This window comes from Poeciliopsis prolifica, unplaced genomic scaffold, assembly GCF_027474105.1.
Source record: "Poeciliopsis prolifica strain line A6 unplaced genomic scaffold, Auburn_PproV2 SCAFFOLD023, whole genome shotgun sequence".
In the NCBI taxonomy this organism is placed as follows: domain Eukaryota; kingdom Metazoa; phylum Chordata; class Actinopteri; order Cyprinodontiformes; family Poeciliidae; genus Poeciliopsis; species Poeciliopsis prolifica.
Genome location: NW_026562398.1, coordinates 2,262,501 through 2,276,763, shown reverse-complemented (window position 1 = coordinate 2,276,763; position 14,263 = coordinate 2,262,501). Strand labels below are relative to the sequence as shown.

The following is a 14,263-nucleotide window of genomic DNA, read 5'->3' as shown; positions in this document are numbered from 1 at the left end:
GGACTGTCTGACCTAGGGTAACCTCTACTGAAAACTTAATTTGGTGGAAGGACAGAAAAGAGAAATGTCAGAAAAATATTCTTCTTCTTCTTCTTCTTCTTCTTCTTCTTCTTCTTCTTCTTATTATTATTATTATTATTATTATTATTATTATTATTATTATTATTATTATTATTGTTATTTATGAAAACAACAACATTATTACATTTTTGATCAAACTTTTTTTTCCAGTTGAATTAAGGACTTGTCATGCCTTTTGTCGCAGTAAAGTTCTAAATGAGATGTAATCTTTTTTTTTTTTGTATTTTTTTTTTGCAACACCAAAGCCTGACATTTTAAAAGTGGAGTTTACATGTTGCACAAACTGACACATTGAAAAAAAGTCTAATAATAAATACTAATCGCTACTATGGATTATTTATTGTAAGTGGCACCTTAAGGAGAATTGAAAATGATGTGAATAGTTTCGAGCGAAATTCATCCTCGCAAATCATTAAGCCGAACTTGTCCTTAGAAATGAGTTGCACCCCATCCGTGTGGGGTGGGGGGGATGACTGCACTATGACAAAGCATCGCTGCTATATAGTGGCTCTGCTTCTTGGAAATGACTCAACCAGGAGGTGTTTCCCCACATGGTGGTCCGGCCTGATGTTTAACACTGGGAGCTACTTTATGGCCAAGCAGCTGCCAAAGTAACAAGTCCAGGCAGTCACACAAAAGGCAGACTGCCAGCCAGTATCCCTCCCCGCTAGAAGAAACAGCGGTTTTGTGATGGATGGATGGAAGGGGCGCGCAGGGAGGAAAAGAGGAGGCGCATACATTTGCAAAAGCTTGACACATCAGTGTTGACAAAACAAGTCATGTGACGACCATGAAGATGGCGCAGCTTATGGTATTTTTGCTGCTTTCTCAGTAATTTCCTGCCGCAGCTCTTCGCTACATCCAATATGTTGCGATTACCGAGCGATTAGGCCAATTGTCGCTGCGCGGAAGCCCCGGAACGAGCAGCAGCCGAGGAGGAAGCGCGGAGACACGACGCGGAGAGGCTGCGAGGAGAGCCGAAACCCCTTAAAACACATCGGCTGCAGTAACACCTTTTTTTTTTTTTTTTTTTTTTTGAGGCAAACAGAAAACCGATCACCGTGTGCGTACGTGCGTGTGCGTGCCTACGCGTCTCTCTGTGTGTGTCTGTGCGCGTTGCATGAGGTGGACAGGGAGACTGCATCAGACTGGAGACACACGCCGGGACATAATAGAGCAGAGACACTGAGCCTTTCAGCCTTTTCCCCCGGCGCATATTCCGCTCGAAACATGTAGTCTGGATCAGCCGAGTCTATTTCATTTGTAGCTTTTTTTCTACACCCCACCACCCTCCTCCTCCTCCAGCAGCATCATCTCACGATAACGACATAATGTGGCTTGCTCTACCAGAGGGGAAATAATCAAATATGTGGATACCAACAGAAGAGGAGAAAATCGGAGTTGGTGAGTTAATGCCACTTTTTCCTCGTCTCGTCGTTATAGCTCATTGAAAAGGTTTGGTTTTCTTATAAGCTTCCAGATACGTCGCTCCGCCAGTTGTTGCTGAAAGAAGCGCATAATTTGCCTGTTTTTATCTTGAACTGACTGTGAAGCGAGTTATTTTTCATATTAGTAAGGCAATTACATCCAGTAATAAAACTAATAATAATAATAAAACACAGCCACTTATAATGGCTGATATACGCGGCAGTGACTGCATTGGAAGGGAAATTGCGTGGGATGATGCCTTAAAGATGCCGTCGCAGGCTGAAGGCAGCTTCAGGTGGGGCTGCACTCCTGTTTATTAGATTTTGTGATTTTGCAGTAAAAAAGGAAAAAAAAAAAGAAAAAAAAGGCGTGAGCTTGGCATTTCAACCCCCTCCACACCACCTCCCGTTCTTCTCTCAGACGAGTACAGTAGCGATGTTGAGGACGAGAGACGCGATTCGTGTTGAAACCGCAAGGGGGCATCGTGACTGCGTCCCTCCAACAGGTGTAGGCAGGAGTGATGCTGGAGTCTACCTGTGGACTGAAAAAAAAGGAAAAGAAAAAAAAGCAGCTTTTCTGCTACTGCGGCTGCTGCGACACTGTTTTACAATCAACACGCACCAGGAAATGGATCTGTAGGAGAACATTTGTTCCTATAGGTGAGCTGCTGGACCTCGCGTTCAAGAGGAAGATCTTAAATCCACCTTTTTGTAACTGAAGATGCCTCCGTGTCTTTATAAATCGTCTGCTTGGCCTCGCTATCGCAGCAAAGCAGTGCAGAGCGTGTGATCACACTATAGAGGGTTTTCATTAGGAGAATGAGTCATGTCCAGATGCTCCACAGCTTGTTAGGGCTACTCACGCTGGCTCACACATGATACTCCCCCTTACATGCACACGCCCACGTATGAGCACTTTTCTTTTTTATTTATTTATTTTTTTTTTTCGTCTTTCTTTCTTTTGGAGGCATCGCGTTCGTCATGAGCGCTTCATAAAGAGTCTCCAAACAACCACACAGAGCCGCCACTCCCGATCCTCCTCCGAGTCATTTTACGTGTTCGTCCATCTGTCGCCGAGGCACTGCGGCTCACTTCCCGAGCAAAGAAATATTTACGTGGGCTTTATCGAAGCAAAAGACAGCAGAGCGGTGCGTGTTTGTGTCAACGTGTGGGGAGGGAAGCAACAGTTCGGCGCAGCCTCCGCGTCAGTCTGCGCGGAGTGACCTGGCGCTCTCCGCGGTGCTGAAACCGTGGATGGAGATGACGCTGTCCGCGGTGCTGAAATGCGGGGAAGTGAAGTGAAGCCCGCCACGCAGAGAGAAGTACACACTGTACTTTGGAAAAGGCAGCACGAATCACCGCTGAATTCCCCTCCTCTGCTCGGGTAACATGTTTGGCACACGATGATCAATATTTTCCCAGCATCACTGCAGAAGACAGCCCACACAGGTGGATGGGTAGCATGCGCCGGCACTGTCACCGGCCTGTTATCAGGTCCCTCTCCCAGTTCACCTCAGATATCATTGGCACCACTCTGCACACCTCCACAGCTTATTTGCTGATTTTTGTCATTGCCTGTTTATTGCCTTTCACACAAAATGCCCGGCACAGACAACCAACAGAGCTGTGGTTCTGGCAGCGGCCTTGCTGAAAATTCCTTGTTCTCCTACCTTTCCAGTACAGTCTCGCTTCCAAGTAAAAGAATCTGTGCTATGCTTTTGATTCCTCTCAGTTTATAGTGAAACGTTTGACCAGGACTCTGCAACCTGCTGCTCCAGACCCACCTGTGGCTGTTTGGCCCTTCTACTGGGGTTCTTCCAAATCCAAAAAGGAAATGTTTTTGATTTTGAACGCAATGTATTTTAAGAGTTTTGATCACAACCTTCACCCCCTATAAGTTCTTATGTAAAATCTGTATACAACATTCACAACAGGGTTTCAAAACCAACCAACTTCAAAGTATGGTGCCTATCTTTCTTAATTTTCTCTAGAAAAGGCTCACTTCCTTGTACAAAATTGTCCAATGAAGTTTGTACAATTGCATTTTAGTACAACTTTCATAGTAAAACATTTGATTCTGTACATATTTAGAAAATAGTTTTTTGCAGCTCTTGGCAAGTTTTATTTTGTAGAAGTGGGGATAAAAGTGGCTCTTTGAATGCCAAAGGTTGCTGGCCCCTGGGATAGACTATCATAATCTTCAGTTTATCTCATGGTTTGTGTTTTCATCCCATCTATTTCACAGTGATGAGATGTAACATTTTGACCACTGAAAGGTGACGTGAGCAACACATTTTATCTTTTTATCATGATGCCTGTGAGTGGGTGAAATATTCCATGCACAGCTTCAGATTTTTTTGTCCTGCTTTTGCTTATTTGATGGAGTAAGACAATAATAACACAATAAATTATATTAAGTATTTGTGACAACCTGGAGCATTAAAAAAGCAAACAAACAAAAAAAACCATAATTGCTGTCCTGAACTGTGCAACACTCTTGATGGAATGAACCACAGCAAACACTTGAGATAACAGATGATGACTCTTTTATATCATAGGTGGGACATTTTGACCCTGAGACTTTCTTGAGCATTGAGGCTTCATAGCTGCTCACCAGTTGCAGTGGAAGTCATATGGCCTAATTGCTGTGGCATTTTTCAAGAGAACAATGATGCAAAGCAAACTTGGTTGAGGAATGATTTGAGGAGCATGAAGTAAATTTTAGGTTTGGGGTTAGGGACAGAAGGTCTAATCTATCTAGGACTACCTCACAATTTACAGGACTTAAAGGGTCTTCTCCAAATATCTTGGTGTCAGACACCACAGCACACAGGGCTGCTTTGGCAGCTAAAACCAACACCCTATTAGCCAAGTGTTCATTCTGTTATTCTTCAACCTCATGTTATTCATTTTAAAACTCAGATTCTGTACCTCAACTGGAGTGTGTTTTTTATTCTCAACCACTTATAAGCATCAACATTTCTTCCAGCTTGCATTAGGTACATAATTGTTTTTAATTCAGCAGCCTCCCACCTGAGAGACTGAAATGAATCAGATGACTTTGGCTTCTGCCACACAGATATCACTTGAGCAGCGTCATCACAATCAATGCAATCAATGCGGCATTTTATGAAATTAGTGAATCACAGTAATGCCAATCTCGCACAAACTACAACACTGAAATGCAAACTGTAGGTGCTGCTGAATATTTTTCTTCTGAGAATTTGAAAAGAGAAAGTCTTAAATTTCTTTTAGTTCAAACTTCATATTTTGAAGCATGTTGCAAATATCACAAAAATTGTGCTACAGACATGCAGTTTTAAGGAGACAGCAATGTGACAAAGATATAAATACTTGATAGATTATAATGTTCTGATCATAATACATTGACCAAGATTAAATAAAGGTTAATGGATACATTTCTGACAAGTTTTAATTGTGAAATTTCAAGAAAATAGTACTCAGTACATTAACAAAGCAGTTTTTATTTATTCATTTTTGGTTTATTCAAAGATAGTTGCAGGTCCAACATAAATTTCAGACCTGATATTATAGAAAACAAGGTGGTTGGAATGCAACCCTTTGTTTTTTAAAAAAATATTTTTGGAAAGTTTACAAAAAAATACATTTATTGAACACAAATATCAGTAATCAATTATGCATGTCAATCAATTTATGTACATCATTGAAAATATCGAAGTGCCAAGATTTGTACTGATCAGCTTTTAAAGGTTGAATGAGGACATGAGATTTAAGAAGAATTTAAGAAGAAACCATGTTTTTCTTCAAATAATATTAAAATATAAAATAAATTATCTGATGTCCTGGGACACCAGACAATTGTGGAGTTTTAATTGTTTAATATTCAAACATTAATCAACTTAAAAAAAACAAAACAAAACAAGAGTCTGTTACATAGATTTAAGTAAAGTTCCAAGAAATTCAAACGGCTGAGAAACTAGTGATTTAGTTAAAAGCAAGCATTAAATGATTTTTCTCAAATTAAAGATTACATTTTTGTGGAGATTTTGATGTGAGATTATGTCTCTGAAAATCAAGATAATTGAGTTTAAGACTTTTTACACATCTTTATCAAGGGTGCCAACAAATTTGTGTTCTTCGTGATGTTTAGTTGTAATTTATACCTAGATAATTTCAGGAGATTTGTTTTATATGCTAAATGCAAATTTTCTTTCTTTTTTTCTCTCTAGAAAAAAAACATTTTAGATTTCTTTCCAACGATGAAATCTGGGATCAGAATTTTGCCATCTTCTCCTGTCACTAAACATTGCTTAGAGGAAGAAATAATCTGACTGAAGCAGCAGCTTCTTTCTCCTTCTCTGCCTCTACAGAGGTCTGGTAGTGGAGATATTTAAGGTGACTTATCTGAATCACACTGGCACATCAGCCCTATTTGCACACAGTCAAAGAAACATTTCTGCGTGCCAAGAGCTTCATTTTACTGTTTTGTTGTGCTAAAACTGTTTTTTCCATCACTTACTTTTTTCCTCTAATATGCACCAGATGGATAAGCAGTGCTACAAATCTTATTCTAAGCTCCAGTTTCAGTGACAATAAAGACAGCAGATTCGGTGCCCCTTCCAACTGGAACTTGCATAAAAAAATTGGTGCCTTGCACTTTTGTTTTCTCCTACATAGGAGCCGCAATAAAGTCATACTCATAGGTAGATGTTTTTGTTCAACGAATCAAAGTTTATTTATACTATATCACCTTCTAACGATGCCTCACATCAACCAAAGTGCTTTGCAAAGTAAAAGCAATTACAACACAGTATAAAGCAGAAATAGTGCTAAGTAAAAGTTAAAAAATGCAACCATGTTAAAAGAAAGGAAAGAAAATATAGATATACTAAAAGTTAAACAACAAAAACAATTTAAATAAATGGGTCTTCATGTTTAAACCAAACAAGTCGGGGGTGATGTGCAGCCTATTCCAGGCTGTTGGACCAGCGACAAAATAAGACTGCCCCCCCTCTGATAACCTAGACTGAAGCACTTCCAGCAGATAGTGACTAGCAGACCGTAAACCTTTGCTGCTGCTGGTGCGAGGCCATTGAGTGCTATAAAAGCAAACAGAAACAGCCTAAACTGTGTCCTAAAGTGAACCAGGAGCCGGTGCAGAGAGGGGAATTACACTAAGATCGGTAAAAAACAGGAGACCCGAGACCTCCCTCTCCCCAGCAACATCCAGTTCATCCTGAGGCTTCCCAAGTGCTTCCTAGACCAGACATGATATATCAGCTCTTCAGCAAGTTCTGGGTCTTCCCCGGCGTCTGCACCCAGTGGGAACTAAAGGAAGTGGCTTTAAGAGGCTTCCTGATCAGATTTACATTTAGATGGTTACAGTAAATCAGTGCAGATGTTCACATACTTACCGTGTTGATGGAGAGCCAGTCAATGCCTTGCAAATGTTTTCATATTCCATAAGCTAAAAAAAACAAACAAAAAAACTCAGACCTTTAGAGTTAATTTGTATTCAGTTTTTCTTTATCCAGATTAATAAATATAAACTAAAGCTAGCAACTGCTAATTATTTATTTAATGGAGGATAACTATGAGTACGTAGTGAAGAAATACCTCATAAAGAGCAAGAAACACCACAGACAGGTCAGGTATAAAGTGGTAGATAAGTTGAAAGCCGAGTTTAGTTAGCACCGTTCAGTCCATCGCCTGAAAATATGTACAAACCTACCTGGAGTCAGTGGAACGTGGTGCTGGCAGCATCATGCTGTGGGGTTACTTTTTCTCATCAGAGACAGAAAAGCTGGTCTGCAGTCAGAGTTACGATGGATTGGTTTAGATTAAAACATATTCATGTGTTTGGATGGCCTAGTCAAAGTCCAGACTTACATCCATCTGAGAATCTGTGGAAAGACCCATAACTTTCAAACTGCATTATGACTACTATTCCCACTCTGTCACCACAGTTTTTCATCCATGATCTTCTGCTTATAAAACAAAACAAAATAGAAAACTCCATGGATATTAATATTTTGCATGGCAACATTTCGTGATGGCCACTGAGGGAGCAGTTGAACACAAGAGGCTCCTCTCTCTGTGCTCAGATCCCAAAGCTCGCTCTCGTCAGTTGCCGATTACACAGCAGTCACCGTCAGATCCCATGTGGCCGTTGAATTCAGCTAAATGCAGCGACAGTCTGGACTGAAACGCTGTTGCTCAGTAGAAATGTTTGCTTTTGCCAACATTTTTTTAAAATTCCATGTCCCATCAGTCCTTCCAACATCCTACGTTCAACATGTTGAAGTCTAATGAAGAAATTTGTTGGTTCTTGTGTGGCTGTGTGCTCGTACACAAATTGTAGTGATGAAAACACGGAGCCCATACGGTGTTTGAAAGCTCTCTTAAATGTCTCATCTTCTTCTGGTGTGACCTGTGTTGGAGTGTGTTCAGATGGTGTGCGTGAAGGTCTGCAGTTCAAATGAAATAAAGGTCACTGAAGAGTAGGGCTCTCAAATAGAAACTATTCAGTCATGTCTGGAAAAAGGACTGGTGCAGAACGGAAAAGGTGTCTTCGCAAGAACATTTTCACCTTTCTTCCTTCAACACATGCCCATTTAAAGTTGAGGGACAGGCAACGTTCGTAAGCTTGCCATCCTGAATTGTAAAATACCCAGATCCCCACAGCAGTTACAGTGAAGAAAGCCCTCCAGTTTGTGGACGATCTGTTCCCATAGTTACCCGAGAGCAGGAACTGAACACTCGTTCCCCTCAAACAAGCAAACCGAGCCGAGACAAGCCCCTCCCTCTCCTCCGCCCCCTCACTAAGTCCCCTAGCTAGTTGGTTACCATAATGATTCACACCAAACTCTCCTTTGAGGGCCTCTGTTTGTAGGTTTTTTGCTTTTTTTTTTTTTTTTTTTTTTTAAATTATCATTGACGCAGCATCCTTGTTGAACATGCCTGTCTTTACTGAGGTTTCTGTGGCGTTTTGTTGCGTGGCTCATGTTTCACGAGCCGCAGTGCTGCACAGATAAAGGCAGACTCCAGAGGCAGTGCAGTTGTCAAGGCCTTTACTGTAGCATCTATCCTCTGAACAATAATCATGTCATCAGCGTTTGAGTCACAGGATGCTTCTTGTATGGTCAGAGGCCGCAGGATGCCACAAAACGAGGTGTCATGGAGGATTTATGCTAATACCATGCTGTGAATAATCACTGTTAAGCCTGATAATCTAGCACTTAGTGTGGGCTCTGTTTTGGGAGGTAGTTAATTTAAAGTAACATTGCTCAAAATCAGGTTGCTTAACAATTAATTACCTTGTAGAGCGGCAGTTTGTTTACAGTTCACCGAGCTCTGGCTTCAGTGTGACACAGTGTGTGTTTATTTTTAGATGAATCGGTTTAATAAAAAGCTGCACCGACTGCATTGCTGCAATTTAAAAAAAGAAAAAAAAAACACTTTGTGGAGACAAAGTTCTTTCTCAGTTAAGCTAAAAGCAAGATTTAGCCTATTACCAGTAGAGTTACTGATAATGGCTGCACAAAGTTTTCTCACCAGTTTTGTCTGTCCTGTTTCCCCCCCACTCTGCACAGTGATCTGCAACTTCCGGTCACCAATATGTCAGGCTCTCGTCCTGGAGCTGGGAGAAACTGTCCAGATTCTGGAGAAGTTTGACGGTAAAAGCATTCAAATATTCAGTGAAAGCATTTGAGTTTATGTGAACATTTAATTCTGACTGTGTGCATTAATAAACAGCTGAGTGAATTATCTTATCCCTCTCGACATTTTTCACATTCTATCGCAATAAAAACACCACTTAGTTGTGCCGATAGAACAGCACAAAGTGAAATCGTGAAGAAAAAAATATACAAGTTTGGTATGCATTTATATTCAGCCGCCTTGGTGCTGATGCCTCTAATTTAACGCCAATGCAGCCAACTGTATTCAGACATTAACTGGTTAGTGAACAGAATCAATCTGTATGTGATTACATTTATATATCTATCCTGCGAAGGCCTCACATGTTCTGTGGAGAGCATTTGTAAACAAAACAGCACAGAAATCTTGTGTGCAGTTTGCTACATGCCAGCAAATATGCGGAAAAGGGTCCAAAGGTCAGGTGAGACCAAAACATTATTGATAGTAGAAAACAAAAATGCCACCCTGAATGCACCTTCCCTGCAGTGGTGGCAGCATTATGTTGTGTGGAGACAAATGAAAAAGAAGGGAGTCACTCTTTATATTTTGAATTGCCAAAAACATTCAAAATGCATCATTTTCCTCCCTCTTCATAATTATTTGCTGCTTGATATTGGCCCGTCACATAAAATATTAGTTATGAACATAAAACAAACTTGATTAATAGCATAATTTCTTCTCACTACACTTGTTGTTTGATCATTAGAAAATGTTACCAAAAGTGACCAAGTTGAGAAGTCAAACCAGAAACAAACTTATACACCCAACAAACACTCATCATTTTCTGTTTACATAATGCTTGTGGTTTTTGCTGCACTTTTGACCAGGTGGTCTGACAGCAACGATGTGTGACAGAATCATAGAGAGGATGTATATCACAGCTGCTGCTTTTTCCATGCTATTACTTGTGAACTGGAGATCTCAAAAAATAAATCTGACTAAATTTCTAAGCTAACCTTTTTACTTGATGTTTATATGTTAAAAGTTTTTGCCTCAATATTTATGAGTATTATTTTCATCAGTTTAAGGTCCAGCTCTAGAGCCTTTGTAAAGTCTGGACAGTTAGACACTGCTTGTTTCATATAAATGGGATTATGTGTCAAAATATTGCACTTGTACCCAGATCAAATTTACTCTGTGCATCCAACTCAGCTTCCAGGGCCTATTCTCAGTACCTTTCAACCAAACTACTAATACATTTACTTTAGGTTCTATTTTCAAATAGAATTTTATTTTTGAAGTTTATCATTTAGCAATAAAAAGATAAAGACCTTCATTAAAAATATGTGTTTTCCCCCCCCCCCCCCCCCCGCTTGTTTGGTGTGTATAGAACTCATCCAAATACGCCAGTTCACTGCAGGTCGTATCACACAAGTCATGATGACTAACCGAAAGTCATACTCTTTTTGTCCCAACTCTGCCAATGCTTCAAATGATGCACAGAGTGTTATTTTTTTATTCTTTTTTTTTTTTTTACAGTGAACTGGAAACACTGCTCTCTAGTGATGAGTCACCTTTTGGCAGCAACAGCAATTACTTGGAAGAATCAGACACTACTGGGAAAACAGAATTACTTCTTTCAAGGAACAGGACAAAAGACATGCTGGCCCACATAGTGGCCACTCAGATTCATGCATATCAAATCCTTAAAGCCTTGTTTTATGAAGTCATTCCTCGGCCAAACATGGAACAACACAGTCCAGTTCAACACAGCAGAGTCGGCTTATGAGTTTGACTCATTTCAATGAAAAAAAAAAACACATTCTCAAAGAAAATTATAAAGAAATATAAAGACAATAAAAATAGTCTGTTTATGTTGATCAATATTTTGGTCAAAGTAAATGTTTGACATAGCTAGCACTATGATATGCTTACTACTTAGCAGGTAAAATGCTAATGCTAATGAACAAACACATTCTCTATTGTCATCTAAAGTCATTCACACAACTGACTCACATTAACATTACGCAGCATTCTGTGGAAAAGATTCACTAAAATTTCACCAGCTTGTTGTATGGATGACCACCTGAGAAGAGGAAACTCCTTTGAATTTCACATCTGACCCACCAAACAGAATCACAGCTTTTGACCCAAAGTTTCATTATAAATAATAGACCATAGGTTCCAGCTGCACTTAAAATTAAGAAATAATGTTAATTTTGTAGTGTAAGAGCTGAGAGAATAAGTCTTTCCAAAATTTGACCACCTTATTTCCACTAGTTATAAACATAACAAGTTGCAGCTGTTTCATGTAGAATCTGTTTAATTCCACCCAAAACTGCAAACTCCAAATTACTACTGTAATTGAATTATTTTTATTTGTGTAAATAATAGTGCAATGGTCTTGTAAAGTTTAATACATGGGTCAAGTAAAAAACATATTTCGCACAGCCTTTGAAGACATGTGGGACTTTGAGTCTAGTTCTCTCTGTCAGTCTGGAAGAAAAAAAAATACTACATTTTATGGCACAACTCAAAGAAGACGAATGTTGCAGTATTAAAAAGAACTAATGGAGCAGTCTTAAAAACCAGGGCTGTCAAGTCTCACACATTTCACACTTTTTACACTCTGTCACGTCTCACATCCATTTTCTCCCACAGTGCAGAACAAATTCACAACCAAAAACATTTTGTGGGATTTAAAAGAAGAAACTGACACTACTTTCTACCCAACAACTGTGAACCATCCGGCAAAGGCAACACTTCAATTAAATAGTTCAAAAACTCAGGACAGAAGTCAAAACATTAATAGTCCTACTTAATGCTGCAGAAATGCTACACAACTGGAATGTGAAAACATGCATGCTGATAACGGCTGTGTTTTAGATAGGACAGATTTAAGTGTGAAACTGCAAGAAGCATCTAGAAAGCTATTACACTTAATGAAGCTTTGCTAACAGATGACCTAGCATATATTAGAGATCTGTCTGTTCTGTTATGTTTTAAGAAAACTTAGCCGCCTGCAGAAAAAAGTACAATAATATGACTTATATCTTCCAAGAAATAAACTTTTTCTTTGACTAAAAAAAAGAAATAAATCAAAAGAACATTTTCAGCTTCATTTTCCTCTCACCAAACTTGCTTCATGTTTGTCATCCTTCTCCCTTTTTTTTTAGGTTGGTACAGAGGCTTTTCCACCAAGAAGCCATCCATCAAGGTAGTTCAACAGCAATCTGTTTTAAATTTCAATTTCAACTATATTTTGCAAATAACAATGAAATGTTTGATCACTTGTAATTATAAATGTCATATTTCAATGCAAAGACCAAATTTATTTTTCATATTGGTGTAGATTAAGAAAAATTTAATGCTAGCTTTAGGAAGAATAAAAAACAGACATTTTAGCATATTTTTTCCGGTGCTAACATGAGCTGTCGTGGGGAAAAATATTTACCTCTTAAATTTGAAATTGTACCACAGAATTGGTTTGATAGGGGGAAAAAGAAAAAAGAATGAGCGTCTTTTCCTCAGTGACTGTTGAAAACCAGATGTGACAATATTTTTTGCATTGTCACGTCTTTGATTGAGCAAAAATAATGTTTGAAGACAAAGGAGCCCACATTCAATTCTTGTTGTTCTCTAATTGAGCTTCTACTATTTTAACAAAGGCAGATCACTTTAATGTTCCACATGAACATCAAAGTGTTTAAAAGAGTTTAATGTGAAATGCAAATAGCAGGTTTTTTAAATCCATCGAAGGGCCACATACATTTTTTTTCTGTCTGTACATACTTGGCTTGAGTCTAAAATGTTAAAGGCTGAGCTGTTCTGTTATGTGCTGGACTGTTTTAAAGACAGCATAAAAACTGTCAGGTCCTGGTAAATGTAGGTGTTAGCAGCCACATGCTGTCCTGCTTTACTCCCATCAGCTATTTACAGTTCTCACCAACACCCCTCCATTTTGTTATGTACTCTGCCCACATCCATTCGCCCGTGTGGTCTCAATGTGCTGAGAGAATTTTTCTCCTTTTTTTTTTGTTCTCATGTTGGCCAATTCTTCACATCTGGCAGATTAGAATATAAAAAAAAAAAAAAAAAAAACAAAACAAAACAAATAAAAGCATGAACTTCAGCATCTGCAGCTGGGAACACTCAATCTCTGAGGCCTTTCCCCTGCTAAGCTGAACCACAATAGGAATCCTGCAGGCTGCTCTCCCTCCTGTTTCTGCAATTTGTAAAAGCAGCTTGAGCTTTTCATGGGTTCCCTTTTGTGCAGAAAATTTATATATATATATATATATATATATATATATATATATATATTATATATATATATATATATATATATATATATATATATATATATATATATATATATTATATATATAAAGGAGCTGGTAATCTGAACTCTTCTTGAATGTTTTGGGTCATTAGCTAAAATGAAAAAATTCATTATTATTCATTTTTACCAGTGCAGCTCAAAGCACATTAAGCTACAACTCTAACATAATAAATGACTATTTTGGTTTTATAAAGCAGGGGCATTAATGTAGGCCTGTCACTCTATAACAGCTCTGCTCTTTTATTCATCCACAGGGTATTTTTCCTGTCAGCTATGTCCACTTAAAGAAATCTACAGTGACAAATAGAGGGTAAGTTGCTTCATTCATATAAATCTTTAGAAGAGGGCATGCAAAGATCAAACCTCTTGGTTTTCTCTTTTTGGTCAAAACTGCTTCTTAAAAGTTGTAGAATCTTTTCTTGCTAACCAAAAGACAGAAAGGCCAGACTTTCAGATTTTCAAGTTCTCAATTTATCATGTGACGTCAGCTCATTTTCGACATAGAAAGACAAGCTAGCCTAATATAGATGTTTTTATTTTAATTTTTATTTTTTTCTGCTAGTCACCTCCAGGAACTCTTACTGGCTCAATATATGTGGTGTGAAATAGATCCATCACAGGGCATCTATATTCTCTCTTAGCTTTCTGATTTGTAGGATAGTTACCACCTCATTGATGTTGACATCACTATGGGCATAATTATTTGCACTGATCAGAGTGAGAACAGGAAGAAAAATTAACAGGTCTTTTCATTCTTTGACTTATTTGACATCACTTAACAATCTGAGATTCT

General features: G+C 38.7%; 1 protein-coding gene across 4 annotated transcripts in view; it reads left to right on the top strand.

The window, feature by feature from the left end:
- The first annotated feature begins 611 nt into the window (after positions 1 to 611).
- Positions 612 to 14,263, top strand: part of LOC129370315 (dedicator of cytokinesis protein 3-like) — a 54,317-nt gene continuing 40,665 nt past the window's right edge. For all 4 annotated transcript variants that reach the window (XM_055046220.1, XM_055046219.1, XM_055046218.1 and 1 more), the window contains exons 1-4: positions 612 to 1,485; positions 9,083 to 9,166; positions 12,305 to 12,345; positions 13,725 to 13,780. In XM_055046220.1, coding sequence (XP_054902195.1) covers positions 1,449 to 1,485; positions 9,083 to 9,166; positions 12,305 to 12,345; positions 13,725 to 13,780 — 218 coding nt within the window. In that variant the 5' untranslated portion in view covers positions 612 to 1,448. The remainder of the gene's footprint in view (positions 1,486 to 9,082; positions 9,167 to 12,304; positions 12,346 to 13,724; positions 13,781 to 14,263) is intronic.